At 38.4% G+C, this 17570-nt stretch overlaps 1 protein-coding gene across 1 annotated transcript; it reads right to left on the bottom strand.

The window, feature by feature from the left end:
- Positions 1-8147: 8147 nt before the first annotated feature.
- Positions 8148-14078, bottom strand: LOC145769266 (small nuclear ribonucleoprotein E-like). The gene is made up of 2 exons (XM_082580849.1): positions 14058-14078; positions 8148-8502 (listed from the first exon to the last, which is right to left on the bottom strand). The coding sequence occupies exon 2, from the start codon at positions 8470-8472 to the stop codon at positions 8179-8181; it is 294 nt and encodes a 97-aa protein (XP_082436975.1). The 5' UTR covers positions 8473-8502; positions 14058-14078; the 3' UTR covers positions 8148-8178.
- Between the last annotated feature and the right edge of the window lie 3492 nt (positions 14079-17570).

Here is a 17570-nt window from a genome sequence, read left to right as displayed (position 1 = left end):
ACAGCAATGATAGCGTAACAATGCATCAATTGTTACGATTGGTTATATTTTATCGTTCGACATTTCATACCGACGGTTGCGGTCAATTGACGTCATGGCAAGACTGCAACCTACCGGCACTAGACTAAATTAAACTATTTCATTACGACCTCAAATTTTCATTACGCGACGTTTAGTCACATAGTTTGACAACGCTCGCGCCCCCCTTGTGAACCTTTCGTGCCCCCCAAGGGGGGCGCGCCCCCCAGTTTAAGAACCGCTGGGTTAGGGTTTGGAAAGGTTAGAGTTTTGATCTTTGCCCAGGACTAAAAAAAATTTCAAAAATACAAGTTTTTGTTTTCAACAGCTATAAACTTTTTCTCAAATTATAGCAGAATTCCATATCTGACAACACTATTGAGGCTATATTTACACTATGTAGTGTTTTAGCATTTTATCTTTGTGTATAAGTAGTGTGTATCTGTGAATTTAAAGTTATATTTACAATAATGCATTGTTTGTGAAATAATGGAGTGTTAATACTTTAACCTAATTTATCCTTTGTAAGAACGCGCACTGCAAATTTTGCTTGTGATTGATGAGATATCACGCGACATGTCGCGCTGGGGGGCCCGGCAGCAACATCTGCACCGGGGCCCGGCAGGGCTCTTGGAGGCCCTGGATGTCAGAGGCTGTTTATAGGCCTATTTTGTTTATGAAGTACAGTATTCGGATAAGCTGCAAGAAGTCTGTTTCAAAATGTTTGTCGAGACAAAGTTGCGACGAGACAACAATGACAAACTAAAACTTTCACTTTCTTGAGCCAGGAACGTAAGCCGATCTAGTGCCACCTGACTGCGCTTGGTGTTCCCATATTGTCCGTTCAAGTTGGATCTGTGGCAGTTTCTGAACCACCACGCTCCTTCGTATTCATCAGCGCAATTGCGATCCAGCGCATGACCGTTGTCTCGAGGCTGTCAGCTATTCTCTTTTAGCCGAATTATTATCTTTCATTTTTGTCTCAAAATAATATTCACGACACAAAATTCTGTATCACAGTAGGTTCAGTGTTGTACGCGTCAATGAAATAAATTGACGGCGTCAGCACGAATTGCTTAAAAACTTTATGCCCTGACTTTATGGCGTAAAGTAGGCTACTGCGTCAGCTCTTAAAGAAATAGACGGCGTCAGCGCTAATTTCTAGCGCTATTTTAGCCAGGGTCTCACAAAACGGAAGTATTTCAACCAAGTTTAGGCTAACAATAGCTATAAATAAAGAGCAGGTATTATGTTTTGAGACTGTATTGCAATTAGCTTATTAGTTATTTCCTTGTAGAAACACAAGCATTTCAAAACGTTTATCTGACAATCTGTTGCGTTTGGGACGCCTACGGTAATGTCCTTTCCAAGTGAAAACATGTGTTCCACAGCAGCGCTGGATGATATTGGTGGGTTGTATTTCAAAAACAAGCCTTGAAAACGTTTAGGCCTACTCGGAAAGGTAGGCTATCACTGTTTCAAGCGTGCTGTGGTGGCTTAGCATATATACATCTTTTAACGAGGTCCACTGCACCAACATCGCTCTTTTTAGAGGCATAGAGCTCTTGAAATAAAGTAGGCTATCTTCAACCTCCGCGATGAGGCTACTTTCATTGATTTTTCGTTTGAACTCTTTCTGATCCCTCGTTCTCTATTCTGGTCACGATATGAGTGATCACCATTTGACGAATAGAACGACTTCTTCCGCTTGTTTTCCAGGTAGCCATTCCAACGAAAACCGGTAATTCGGATGTCGCGCTGGCCAGAATAGGCCTACATTGTGAAACGAGATTTTCCATGAAAAGAAAAAATGACGCTTAAAATCGGCAAAATAGTTGACGGCGCTATCACTTCCGTCAACTAAAAAATAAATTGACGGCGCTGGCCTCAGTGTCAACGTACAACACTCAGTGGCGTAGCTAGGGAATGTGCCGCCCGGGGCGGATTCAGATTTTGCCGCCCCTTCAAGAAAAAGCATTTGAAAATGAAATTTTTTTAATTGACTTAAAGTGGAATTATTGTATGTTTTGAACCAGTAACGTAGCCAGTAATTTTGAAAGGGGGTGTTTTAAGGGCGGGCGGGCGAATCCCGACGGCGTCCACTCCAAAGACAACACCCAGCGGTGAGGGGTCTGGGGGGCCTCCCCCAGAAAATTTTGAAAAATTACTTTGGATTTGGTGCATTCTGAGAGCATTTTCAACAAAAATGTGGGTATAAATCCCTTGGTATAAATATTCCTGTAAAATGGTGCTGTCTGGTGGCATAGCAAAAGGATAAGATCATGTTTTCTTGGGAATTTTTCGGTAACTTAATAAAGCTAAGTCTCTATGTTTTCTTGTTGCTAATTCCTGGCTGAGATATTTGAATGTTTGGTATTGGCAAAACTCGCTCTTTTTATGGAGTTTCGTTTAAAATTAGGCAAACTTTGTTTTAGAGACATAGGGGAAGGGAAGGTAATTTGATACACTTTTAACATTTTTGCCTGTTAACTGAAAATTACGTGACACAAACTATTGATTTTAAGCTGAAATGAAAGTCTGATCCCTTACACACTTTTTAAAAACATTTTCACTTTTCTATTTTTGTTACTTTTTTTTTAATTAAAATTTCAAAAACGTCACTCAAATGTATCAATTTACCTTCCACGGAAGGTAAATTGATACACCCGGAAGGTAATTTGATACAGTAAAACTAATACAGAAATCCCCTTTGACAACAAAGCAATAAATGAAAATTTAAAACGCGGTTGGCTTGCTTGGGTGCAAGGATGACTGTTGAGACCTAGTGTGCGGCAAAGCTTCTGCAGCGGGATGGACATGGGAAGCAGGGTTGCCAGATACTCAAGCTATAGTAAGGCCAAATCCATTATAAAATAAGGCCAAAAAAAGGCCAAATTTTTTATTTACTTCTAAGGCTAAACGCTAACAACTTAATTGAAATAATTTTTTGAAAATGCCATTTTACGATCAAATATGACAGATAATAATTTAGCACTGTCAGAGCATAATGACCGGTTCGTTTGCATAATTTGATTAATGAAAAATTACTGTAGTAGCAGATAAACTAGAAACCACTATTACTTCAATTCATGAACAGTGCTATTCGGAACATCTAGCTAAGCAATAAGCATGAATTTGTCTTATTGAGTATATGTACCAGGGATGTCTACAACTACAGGATTGGAAACTATTTTCAGGGCTATATATACATGACTAGTGACTACAGAAGAATTATTAAAATAAAACATTGTTTGTATCAACTAAAGAATGTATAAAATTCAATAACAATATAAAATATAGCCTTCACTCACATCAAAACTTATTTTCTGCGTGTTTTTTTGGTCATTTATCGGTCATTGACCGATTTTTTAGCAAAATGTCCGAAAAAAATGTAGTCAATTCGGTCAAAATGTCCGAAAAAATATATAGTCAATTGACTATTAATGACCGAATTTTTTCAAGTCATTTCGGACAAATGACCGAAAAGTCTCAGCAAAAAAAAAAACCCAGCTTATTTGATGTATAGAAGTTTAAAACCACGAATCTAAAAAATCAAAAATAAACGAATGCAAAGATTTCCTGTCGTTCTGTAGCATTTTGCGTATTGCAAACCGGATCAGAAGTAAACGTGGAGTGTTCAAAAATCAGTGAAATGTGTTGTCGTAGGCTTTTATAATAAACTTATTCACAGACCAACCCAGTATGAAATCAATACGTTTAAGATGTCATAAGAACTAAAACTAATGCTCGGTTTTGAAATTATTTAGCAGCAAACAAAATACGACAAAATTGCACAAATGGAATGCAAACACATCACATTAACAAACAAGGCAAGTGTATACTTTACGGTTTACGGCAGGTGCAACTTAATAGAACCGCCCTGTCCACCGCTAACACATTCTCTACTCTCTACCAATGTCTCTACTCACTAATTAAAATTAAAACGAATATAGGTCAGGCTCTAAGTGATGATAAGTGATACTTTTATATTACAATTGAAATTAAATTTCCTTAAAATAATACTTTCTAAACCGGTCAAAACTTGCAGCCATAAAAAGGGCCAAATAAGGCCAGATTTTCTGGCCTTATTTGCATCAATTTTTGTAGGCCAACTGCAATTTAAAAAGGCCAGTTTTCTGGAATTTGGCCTAAAAAAAGGCCATCTGGCAACCCTGATGGGAAGGATCATTGGCTGGAGTTCTTATTCAAGGGGGGTGCTTTGCGCTTTTCTCATTTTTTGAAAGCAGATAGCGTGTAGGCCTACGAAAGCCCATATAATGGTTGTTTCCCAAAGTAGTAGGTCATGTTAACAAAGAATAACTTATTTAAATCAACTAGATCAATAACAACATTTATTACAGTCACAAAAAGAATTTAATATACTGTATCAATTTACCTTCTCTACATGTATCAATTTACCTTTTTCAAAAAAAAAGTTATAAAATTCTGATTTTTGTATGCTTGGATGCACATCGCAGAAAAAACGTGACATGCCCTTGAAGCCTTATCAATGAACTGTCAAATGAGTTTGGTTTGATCTTTCAGGAACTTTTCTTTAATTTTCCAGACGAAAATAATCATGAGTTAAAATTTTTACGAAAATACTTAAAAAACACACTTTTACAATTTTATGCCATAAAAGCACGAGTTAGCTGCATGGTGCAATTTTTGTAGGCATTATTTTCACAGATCTTCCACCTAATGACAATATTTTTGACTAATATTTTTTGTACATTTCTGTAGGGGGGGTGTATCAAATTACCTTCCGTATCAAATTACCTTCCCTTCCCCTATAAGAGACTGAAAGCATCATTCTCAATATCGTGACGTCACACGCGTGCCAAAGGAGGAGTTGTAACCCCCAAACCCCTCCTCCCCCTTGGCTACGCCACTGTTTTGAACGTTGCCATTCTGTTTGCTTTTGTTTTCCGTGTACTTTTGCATTATCAACAACAAAAAAACAAAACGTCCTGTCTGAAAGTGCCGCCCCCCAGACGTGCCGCCCGGGGCGGTCCGCCCCCCCCCGCCCCCCCTTAGCTACGCCACTGACAACACTGAGTAGGTTGCAGCATTATAACATGAGGCTCTCTTCCCAAATAAGGCCCACCCTTTCATATCTGGAAAACCAAAGCAAGCAAGGAACAGCTATTGTAATCTGATTGGCTGCGATAATCATTTTAATGAACAGAAAAGTAGCCTACTTTGGTTTCCTAAAAGAAACCACATGCCAGCAGAGTTAGTTGTAGGAAGTGTCTGAAACAATCTTGCAATAATAAAATTTTGTTCAGTACGGTACTTCTTCTATCTGCGTGTTTCCGTAAGTGGTGTTTGTTTTCTACCAATGGAGTTTCAGGATATGCTAAAGGGTCTAAAGTTTCAACATGTGGCCTATTGACATATTCATCTTTCTTGGATAGTGTAGGCTATTTAGGTAGTTTACGTTTAACTGATTGTGAATTGCCCTAACAAGGCCCATCAAAATCAGCCCTTGTTAGGGCAGGTACCCTTCGCATTCAATTGTGGGCTTGTAAGGGCTGTTAGGAGAACGACAGGGTACGGTAGTAAGATAGGCTACTGCCTTACTGAGATGAGGCAGACAAGAACGACGTAGTATTGTTTTGTCTTCCATCTAACACAATTTACGAGCTTCAATTCAAGTCCTGGATATGTCAGTATTTAGAGCCTTTGAGCACTACTGAGATGAAGATGTAGCGGACGCGGTACTCAACACGCGCGCTCATATACAGCCGTCAATGAGGACGGCGACATTCCTGGGCATAACTGGCGAGGAATGATCGGGACACGAAGTCGTCTTCTCTACTGCCTTGTTTATCGACTGAACTTAAACAGAATAATGCTTGATCACAAGTAGAGTTCTTCAAGGCTGCGTTATTTATTAACTCGACTTCTAACTTCCGAAGAACAGAATCCAAACACACCAAAAATGAAAACACCGAACGACCAATAACTCCACTACCAAAACTTAGTTCAGCATACTGGCGTACTACATTATTAATTTCATCACAAAGGCAAAAACTTTAACTTCGGAATGGAAGAACTTCGTTTTCACTTTCATTTACAATTGCATCTTGATTGAAAATAGAATTTTACATGTTACCTTTTACAAATTGCATCTTACAGGTTACATTTCACCAGCCACATCCTACAAGCTACTTTCTACAAGCCACATTCTCGACAGACAGACAGGCCACACCCTCGACGTGAGGATTAATTCATGGCCTGTATAATCAAAATTGGTTGATGATGATGATGATGACATCCTTGATTACAACATACATCCATGTTAGGGATCATAGTTTCAATTTCTTAAAAAGAACTCTAGTTTTGATTGGAAAGGCGCAGCCACAAGCATCGCAAACTCTACACGTGACCATATAACGCAACACAACAGTAGATCTACGTGTCGATGAAGTAGGCTACAGTAGGAATGCGATTCAGGCATAATGCGAAAATTGATTACAAGACTGCATTCCGAGAGCACGCGGTATTTGTTAATTGGAGAGGAAGGTTCTAGAATCCAACTTGACGTCAGTGAAGTGACGCGCGTTACGTCAGAGAAAATTGCTCTCGAGCGCCACAAAGAAGTTCTCAATATTTGGAGACTGCGACCAGATAGGTCCCTCACTAAGGAATTATTTGGTAAAATATTTTTACCTGTTTGGTGTAAAACCATGACAATATCTAATATTCAGAGTGGCTTTCGAAGATGTGGAATAACCTATCAAGGCTATCAATAACAAGGAATAACCTATCAAGGCTTTGTCAGTCAGGGTTGATCGGTTTAAACCGGGGCAGTTTAAACCGCCCGGTTAAAACCTGGTTTAAACCGGGCAGTTTTGACCACCTATTACTGGTCAAAACCCTTTAGTGTAACTGATTACCCTCCATGTTTAGTAATGATGTTCAACTATATTTTGTTTTGATCAACAATAACCTAAATGCTGGATTTGGAACAAAAAATGTTCAATTTCTTTGTTTATTTTTGGTATTTCAATCAGTTGGTTATTTTAATTATTGAGAAAATTCAAATTCTAAAAATAAGTTTCTGATGAACCAAAAAATGCTTGGTAGAACGATTTCGAAGCCTGCATATCAAAATGGTCACAACCCACAACTGCTTTTATATTTCCTAAATGGCCCAGGTAGCCGACCATTCACTACATAAAAATATTTTTCTGGGTTTTGACCGGTTTAAGCCTAGTTTTTACCGGTTAAAACTAGGTTTAAACCGCTTAGTGGTCAAAACCAGTTTTGACCACTTAGAGATCAACCCTGTTGTCAGTCCGAGGATAAAGATCCAAAACCAAACGTGTACCGTAGCCAAACATTACGTAGGCCACCGTGCCCTTTCTCATAAGTCGTTTTCCGTGTTCTGTCGCGCTTGAGATGAACTTCCACTCACCGAGTTGTATAACTTCGGTCGGTTGTGTCTAATGTTGGTTTGTCCAGTTAACTCAAATGTTGCAGTTTGCATCGCTGGCCATTCTCCTGTTTTTCGACACGAGTAAAATATTTTAATACGATGAATGTTTCCATTGGTTGCGCACTTCTACCTTAACTTAGTTTCTGTTATCGGTTTTAGCCTTCATCGCGTGTTTTTAAACAATTATGGTTTTGACATCTTTTTCTTTTGTTACTATTTTCTAACCTCTGTCCTAGCACAACCCGAACTTATATCGATGATTTGTCCGAAATGTTTTTATTGTGGTAAAATTCGCACAGCCACAGATAATATCAAGGTTTCCCTACTTATTGCCATGGCAGTGTATGATAGCATCACAGATCCACCAACTTGAAAGACAAAGCAAACATGGCCATCAGATGGCAACAAGAACTTCCACGGTTGCAAGGCTTCGGACTAAAATTGGAAGAATATTAAAAGTTGTTCATGGTCCACAATTATGCAAAGAGGTGAAGTAGGCTAATGCCAGGCACACAAATGAACAAACCCAGAAGCGAGCGACAAAGTGACTTCAAATTCGACATACAATAAAAGTTAACAAAACGAAGTCTTCTTGTTATATCCAGCATTTTGCGTTTTCTGACAACAAGTTCTGTGCAGGTGTTCCAAATTCCTAGTAAATCGTTTGAGCTCTTTTTCAACTACCTTGTTAATAGGATGTCAACAAGAATTGCTTCTTATACTCCGTCACCGCCTCCAACATCCTGGACCTGTTGGATGACGGTGATGTTGTCTCCTTTCAACATAATACGACCGAGTGGACGACGAGTTTGTTTTTTGGTGTGCACCTCTTCAGACTCATCAAGTACCAGGTTCATGTACTCATCAAAGCCGACAATGTGGCCTTCAATGCGGAAGTTCACCTGTTCGTAGACCCAGATCGAGACTCGAGAGCGGTTCTGCAGGTAGCGGAATATCAGGTTGATGGGCTGGACCATCACTTTTTGAACTTTCTGTCCTTTGTAAGCCATTCTTCTACTTTACTTATAAAACCAGATTACCTGCAAATATAGAATCAACATCACAATAAGTTATATTGAAAGGCTTTGAACAAAACTTCGACTTTGAACCTCAGACGCAAGTCTGGTTACCACGATCGGTGGAGTCAAGTTTGTTGGTGTCAAAAAGTTGTTCTATTCATTAGGCGAATTATTGAATGAGATTATTCACAACAATCATTTTAGGATACCTTGAAATATGCAGCTAACCCTACAATGAGCCCAACATCTTTCCTTGACCACACCACTGGTGAGCTTGAAGAGTGCAACTTAACCTCAGGACCAAACATCCACCTTGTCTATGCACTGACCGTTGAGCTGTCACAAAAGATTTTTTGTATACTGCGGTACCTCTTCAGTGCGTAATTATTTTGAACCATTCTTCATCAGATAAATTATATTTCTTCGCTCGCCATATGGTTCAGTTTGTTTCATTTCTGACCATTACAATGAAAAATAATATATGCCAAACATAGCAGAAGTCTAGAAAATGGTAGAAGCGACAAAACACGTGCAATCGTGTATGATACCAAAGCAGGACCATCAGAACAAAAAATATGGTTTGCAACCATTTTTTTCAAGGACGTCTCAAAATAGTATTTAAGTTAAACAGTTATTCTTTTCTTATTATACACAAGATTTTTTCATACTTTTAAGCGGGTAACAATTTGTTGGTATTGTTGTGCGCAGATGACATCGGTTAACCGTTTCACTCATCGCCATATCAAAACATAGAATAGTTGTAAATAAATTAAATAAAAGTTTCCCTGTAATTACATTTTTTAAACAGAAACACATCGATTTTTTTATATTGAACCAGCGTGGTTGTTGGCATACTATTGTTCAAGGAAGTGAAGTTGGCAATATTCACACTTTGTTTAGTTAGAAGTAGAGCTCGACCAATATATCGGTCAGCCGATATGTATCGGCCGATATCAGGTGTAGCCGATATATTGTATTGGCTATTCTTCGCCGATAAACATCAGCCAGCAAAAGCACACTCAAAACCAGCCATACATGCCTTTAGAACAGTGGTTCCCAACTTGGGGTTCGCGGACCCCTTGGGGGTCCGTGAGAAAGCATTTGGGGGTCCGTGATTACCTTGATGAATTTTGGGAAAAAAAAGAAAAGCAATCTTTTTACTTTCATTTCTCTGTTTAAATGCAAATGTGTCAAGTACACCGTAGGCTACTTTTAAAGCGCTCTGTCAAGAAGTAGGGTCAGATTACGAAGTACTTTTGTATCATTTTGAGGTAGGCTACGTTGGTTATCTAGAGAAGTTTTAAAACGACTGCAGCAGCTAAAAAATGAGGTATTAACTCTTTTGAAAGCAAAAGGAAGTCTCCTCTCAAAATTGTTTGAGAGTAAAAATTTTCTATACGGCGTGGCCTACTTAGCCGATATTTTTGGTCATATTAACAATGTTAATCATGACATTCAAGGACCAGGTGTGACAATAATTGATGCAGCTGAAAAACTGAAGGCATTTTTAACCAAGTTGCCGATTTGAAAACGTAGATTGGAAGCAGGTAATTACGCTAACTTTCCAATGTTAGAAGATCTTATCTTGATGGATGAAACTCAAAGAGAATGTACTCTTTTGATCTCCACGAGAGAAAAATTTTGCGCACACTTGGAAACCCTGCAAATCTCATTTCAACGTTATTTTAATTTAGAACACCTGCCGAACGAAGTTGAAACATGGATTCGAAATCCTTTTCTTTTTGACTTAAACAACATTAGCGATGACGATCTCAGTACATATGACCTAATTGATTTGAGATTAAAAGAGTTATTACGCATTGAATTTCATTTAAAAACTGTAGAAGAATTTTGGTGCTCACAACTGCAAACCTACCCATTCTTGGTAAAGCAAGCGATCATTGTTTTGTTATCATTCATAACCACTTAACCTTTGCGAGGCAGGATTCTCAGCTCTTGTTACAATAAAAACTAACATCGAAATCGCCTGGACGTTGAAGATGAAATGCGTGTTGCATTGTCAAAAACTCAACCACAGTTCAGTCGTTTAGTTCAGGAAAGGCAACAACAGCCCTCTCATTAAATTTGCTTACGTTAAAAAAGTTTCGGCATGGCACTTTGGGTCACCTTAATATTCAAATACTGCTGACATTTCTTGAACAATTGATGCATTTTCTTATTTGAGCAACTGTTTAACCTGATATTTGCCGCAGGAGTCATAGCGGCAATCAGGGACGTGCAGTCAGGGGAGGCAGGTGAGGCAGTGCCTCACCTGCCAACATCTGGCAAAGCAAAAGTTATATCAAAGAAATGGTTATCACAGAATAAATATTTTTTGTTAAAAAGTAGTAAATATTGCACGTTTTTAGGTGCTTTAGTTTGTGTAAATTGCTGTAGTCGTGCCCCCTTTCCCCCAAATTTTACGTTTCTACACCCAAACTGTGTTTTAATTTGTTTCTGTGGCGATATTCCTATCGAGCGTTCATGTGATCAAAATCGTTGAAATACGCAAAGAGAGGCAACGCCAGCTTTGCCTCACTTCAGATCAGAAAACTTCCATACACTGCACTATGCGTGCCTTTTTCTTTCGCAAAGTCGTCAGAAATCATCATGAACGATTTAGCTACGATTTGAGGCGCGCCTCAAATGTGACGTCACAGCTATGAAACCTTTTTCGTCAAGCTGGAGTGCCCGCGAGCCTACGTGGTATGTAACTTCTTGCAGCGTAAAGGATCGTTTCTTATAAAATGTAAATAAAATGGAGGAAGATTTAGTATCAAATCTGAGAGATTTTTAAAAACTAAACTTTCAATCCAAAGTTGAAGTCATAAATAAAGGAAGACCTGTTCCAAATTTATAAGGTTTGCATCAGACGACTGAACAAAAAAAAAATAACTTGCAATTTTCAAAGAGATTGGTACTCAAAAAAGAAGTGGCTGTGTGGCTATGCTTTAAAAATTGCCTTTTCTGCTTTCCCGTCTCTTATTTTCAATATCTAGTGATAATGTTTGGAGTAAAGAAGGGTCTCTACAACAAAGTCACAGATGTTTTAGTCCAAAAGGATAGGCGCATGGATTTTATTTTTAATAAATGTGAAAGCATGCTGCTAATTTTTTTGATTAGTAAGTTATGACACCGTTTTTGTTGTTAAAAAAATTTATTGTAAAAGTGACTTGAAAAAAGTAGTGCCTCACCATCTAGGAACCTCACCGCACGTCACTGGCGGCAATACAATATGACACAGTACAGTAGTTGAAGCAAAATTTAGGTAGGGGTCCGCAGAATTAATAATTTGTCTAAAGGGGTCCGTGACAACCAAAAGGTTGGGAACCACTGCTTTAGAAGAAACACAAGTTGCTCAAACGTGCTTGCATAGCACGAACAATTGTTGTGAGAATATAATTTCCTGCCCATTCTAGTGCGCGCATCTAGAAAATGTTAATACTGTATCCCTTAGCTTCCATTCAAGCAGAAAAACTTTCGAGTTTTACGTTGCTTCAATGATTGATGACATTGAATCAGTGTAACAAAGGTGAATTTTTCGCTAAGAATTGATGGGAGTATCGGTGTACTTCTACACTAACCACGCGCAACTTATTTCAAGTCTTACGTCACAATGTCATACGAGTAGGCTATCACAGCAAGACGCAGCAAAATTCGTCAAGTTTTGCTATTACAGTAAGAAAGAAAAGGCCCAGGGAAAATTAACTTTCGCTCACATGACATGCAAAAATAAACTCATAGAAAAAAGCCTAGCGAAACTTTGCACAGAAGAAAATAGTAGCGTCATTGTAGAAGTTTTCCGACCCGTGCCCAGAGCATTGTGACGCAAAAAGCCACACGACCTCGTTCGGTGGAAGTTAATCAGTTATGCGGCGTATTGCAGCTACACGGCACTTTGACTCTCCAAGCGCGCCTCGATATCGCTATCTCAACCTGCATAAACTTGTTGACAATACATCTGCAAGCATAAAAAAAAGGCAGTGGCTATTTGACCGGCTCCGGTCTTTGAATCTGAAACACTATTTGACCGGTCATGACATCACTACATAAGCACTTTTTTCTTTTTCTCTTTCAAAGCAAAAGACGATAAGCGCCTTAAGTTTTAAATTCAACACGTTTTTTTCAACTGAGTCCGTGGCGCATACGTAACGTCTCGGGCTGCCATTCTAGAGGGAATGAGTTCGATTCTATGCGGAAGCGTTCTTTTTTTTTTTTTTTTTAACTAAATTTTTGAAAGTGGAAAGTTGTCTTGAAGGGTTGGTTAAGATGATGATTTGAAACTTGACTGATTGTTGTGCGACAATGAGACTGGATTTAATTTTTAACTTCGGACTTCAGCGAAACGTAATCTTACAGCCTATTAGAAGGTGTGATTTTTTCAGAGAATTTGTGCTAAGAAATGAAAGGAAGTTGTTAAAAATAAAGACTAGAAAAAACTTTTTTAATTCGTTTTAAAACTTTTTTATTCACTTGTTGATTCATTCATATCAGTTTGTATCCTTTTGTAGTTAAAAAAAAAAAAAAAAAAGAAGAACGCTTCCGGATAGTATCGAACTCATTCCCTCTAAAATGGCAGCTCGAGACGTTACGTATGCGCCACGGACTCAGTTGAAGAAAGGGTGTTGAATTTAAAACTTAACGCGCTTATCGTCTTTTGCTTTGAAAGAAAAAAGTGCTTATGTAGTGACGTCATGACCGGTCAAATAGTGTTTCAGATTCAAAGACCGGAGCCGGTCAAATAGCCACTGCCTAAAAAAAACAATTCTCTACATGATAGCTATACCCCTGATGTTTCACATAAATTGACAGAACACGAATAACAGCCACTTCAACGCACAGATTTTTCCAGGGCTGTGTAGTGGAAGTCGTGAAGTTGATGGGATTTTGATGTGTCCAAAAGTCGAAGTCGTATATTTTTTACCTAACTCCGCAGACCTAGATTCTTCCTGTAGTTGTGAGCTACCGGTAACTGCTAACACCAAACGATAGGCTACATAATCCTCAGAAATCTATTGTTGTAAAATGTTTAGCTTAAATTTAACTAGCTTACAACATTTGCAGAATAAATTTTTCAGATGGAAGATAAAAAAATCTCAAGATGGAAAAAACGTCTTACATTCCATCCCAAATCCTGCTGATCAGTATTTTGCTGCAGGGTTGAAAATCGGTGAGCTGAGGACAGTTTTTGTTTTACAAACAGAATACGAGGCTTATTTGATTTAACTGAACCGCAAAGCTGCTAGACCAAACTCCGAATCTACTCCACTCAGCACTGTTGCCACTCTCTTGTCATGGAAAAGTACTACATTTAACTAAAAAAAACACCAGATTCACAAAAAAAACACTAGCATCATAAATACACGATCATTTACATGCACAATGTACAAAAATGACAGCCAATGGCGTTAGTGAGTGTTAAAAGTCCTTAAAATTTCAAAGTAGAACTGAATTTCCTTGAAAGTGAGAGCCCTGAAGTCATAGCCGTAGGAGAGTAAAACATTTTGGGGGGCGAACAAAATTTTCCCCAAATTTAACCTTTGCAAATATATTGTTAAAAACGCAATATTACTCACAATCATCTCTGAGGTAGTGTAGTCTAAGAACTCCACACTCATCAAATGTAAGCGACGAAATGAAGCCTCCGGTACCATATGGTAGGCTACGCTACTTACTTTAGTCTACTTTGAACACTTTTCAAAGTCATTTGTGTGTATTTTTTAAAGTATTTATGCTAAATATTTCAAATTTGGTCATCACTGGGTGTAACTAGACAAAAAACTCGAGTCCACTTTGAAAAGCACTACAAACACATTGATGCAGCCAAACAAAAATAGGTGGGGTTACTTTGAACACTGTCCAAACATACCGTATGCACACCAACATAGCGGTAAATCGCTAAAAAAACACTAGATAGCAAAAAAAAAAACACTAGAACACTAGATGCAACCCAAAAACACTACATCTACTCAGGGATTCCCTAACTTTTAAGAAAAATAAAACTCGGAAGTCGAAATCCATTGCAATTTTAAAGCCAAAATAAAAGGAGCCAAAATAAAGGGAGCAGCTGACTCGAAGACTATATGTCACTTCGCTGCTTCCTGTCGTCTGTTGTATCACATCTGTGATCGCAGTGTACAGTATGTTATCGCAATGGGCGCAAATAAAAGCATGATTATTATTAGTATTATTATATTATTTTAAACGAAGTGACTATTCTTACAACATATTGTAAAACTAGCCTCTGAAGCTATTCTTACAAGCACCACTCAAGCAAGACGTTGTTTACTCGAGCAAGACCTTAATGCGCTCAGGCGTTTCATCCGACGACGCTCATACGTAATTTCGCGCGCATGCGTATTGGCTTGTGCTGCACACTTGATCGTAGAGTGAACCGCGGTAGTTGCTGATTTTGCTGATCGAAACTACACGTCAATGAATCCATTGTCATCATGATTACGAAGGGAGCATTATATTACAGTTTTGAGACACTTTCTTCGGCTATTAAACAATGGGAAAAAGAAAACTTTGTCAATACAATACAGTATGCTTGTGTGCATGGAGGAAGAACACCCAAATCATGTAGTCAAGGAAAAAGACCAAATCAAAGGTAAGTAATGATGGTTTTGTCCTTGGTGCCCATAGGTTGAGCTACTCATGTAGCCTATATGCATAAGTTTTGCTAATAGATTGAGTTTTGCATAAGTGCAAATTGCCTACATTCCTTATGAATGCTAAGAACTTAGCAAAATGCATATATTCTACTGAACCATTCCCGCATGCTGTCTATTGTAATAAGTTTTGCTAATAGATTGAGTTTTGCATAAGTGCAAATTGCCTACATTCCTTATGAATGCTTAGAACTTAGCAAAATGCATATATTCTGCTGAACCATTCCCGCATGCTGTCTATTGTAATTTCCATTGAATTGTCATGCCCAGAATTATTCCTAAGTTGCATTGAATTACCCATTAGTTTTGTCAATTTACCCATATGTTACGTCGAATTGCTCATCAGCACAATTCGTCGAATTACCCGTAAGTCTCATGAAATTATCCATAAAGACATGCCTTATGGGTACTTCAACGCAGCTTTTTGGCAATTTGACGTCACTTATGGGTAAATCGACTAGATTTATGAGAATGCTCGGCTGAACTTGTGGTAATTCAACGTGACTTTATGGGTAATTCAGGTGGGCTTATCGGTAATTGGATGCAACTTATGGGCAATTTGACATGACTTGCTGTATGGCTACTTTAACGTGAGTTATGGCTAATTCAGGTGTACTTATGGGTGATTCAACACGGCCTATGTCACCTCATCTTTGTTGTTTTTCAGTACTTTTATCAAAGGTTGTCCATTTGGAATCAAAGTAAATGCAACGTCAGATGGAAAAGCGCTATGCATCACTGAGATTAGTAATGTCAATGATCATAATCATGATTTCAATGAAGTAAGTGGAAATAACCCTTTGTAGTAGTCATAGCCTTTGAGCTATGGTCACACTAGCCCTGTATATGATAAGGAGGCTTTCATCAGAAATTATGTGAAGGATAAAAAAGAGCAATAACATTAGGGGGGGGGGGGGGGGTTAATCGGCTTTTTTTTCAAATTCAATTTTAACCCAGGTTTTAGGATACAACAGTACATTCTAAGACCACTAGTAAAAAAAATTGAAATTTCCGTCCAAAACCCCCTCTATCCAAAAAATTACTTTTCGTGTATAATTGCATTTTGATTATGACACTTGAAGTTCAAATATTGTTTGCTACTGTACTAAAACACGTTAAGAATGTTGCAAGACAGTTTTTCTGATCTTGACTTCATCGTAAGACACGGTAAAGTGGTCATTTCACTTTGCGCGCATGACTACGCACATGCTGAATATGACCAGTTTGTGCGAAACTGGTCATATTCAAGCCGCCGATTCACCAAACCTGGTGATCTTGCCCATCTCTGTGGGTTGGACACCTGTCAAAAGATATGTCGTTTTCTTGATTATGTGCATATAAATTATTTTTCAGAATGCATTTAATTTGATGCCTAAACAACGAAGATTAAATGAAACAGAAAGCAGTGTGATCGGAGAAATGCTTGCCACCAAAGCAAATAAAAAGTTGGTACAAAAGCACATTCCAGCTTCTACAGGAAAAACAGTTATTCTTGAAGATCTGCATAATATTGCCGCAAAACAGAGACCTTTGTATGAAAACACCTATGATGAACTTATTAATGAAATGAACAAAGAAAAAGGTTAGTCGACAGACAAAACTTTTTTGTCTGTTATACAGTACAAGATATGTTCATGCTAAATAGTAGAGATGACTTTCTAATTTCTATGTGCAGTATGATAAGTAGTGATAGAATGAGCTCCGGTTCCGGTCAAATTCTGGCTCCGTACTGGAGGTGATGTGACTCCGGCCTAGAGCCGGATGTGTGTGTGCAAGCTGTGGTCAGGGTCATGACCTTGGAAAAATCTAATTTTTTGCATCATTGTAGTACTGCAGCAATGCAAGAATAGGCTACCAGGTTGCCTGTAACATTGGTCAACACCGTAGGCGTATTTGCAATCTACAGGTCGCTGCTGCAGATTGAGTGTCACATGATATTGTGAGCATTCTTCTTGAACCATTTCAGATATAATGTCAATTAAGCAATTCGCGATTGACCTCTTGCCGTAATGGTTTAGACTGCAGATGAATTATTTCGATGACGTGGGTTCAATCTCACCATTGCCAGTTCAATTTAAAGTGTTGACCGCCTGGTTTACCGGTCAATAGACTCCGTCTACTGCAGCAAACTGCGGATTACCAGTACGCACATCATAGTAGGCTACACAAGAAAAATATCTAATTTTCAGACGTTTTTCTATTCAGAAAACGTTTGTCTAGTATAACCAACACAGAACATTAGCAGTACCCTACAACGTGTGGAAAATTTGCAACATTGAGCTATAAAGGGTCAATTGAGAGTATTTTTTGCTTCATTTTCTTCACAAGAATTCATTCTACTTTCCCAAACTCATGCTCCAAAGATTTTTGTTGCAACATAAGGCGCTATGGGGATTGTAAGATTGAAAGCGGGATCAA

The sequence above is a fragment of the Aplidium turbinatum genome, chromosome 4, assembly GCF_918807975.1.
Source record: "Aplidium turbinatum chromosome 4, kaAplTurb1.1, whole genome shotgun sequence".
Classification (NCBI taxonomy): Eukaryota; Metazoa; Chordata; class Ascidiacea; order Aplousobranchia; family Polyclinidae; genus Aplidium; species Aplidium turbinatum.
Note: the sequence above shows the minus strand (reverse complement) of the source record. Positions and strands in the feature narration are given on the sequence as shown.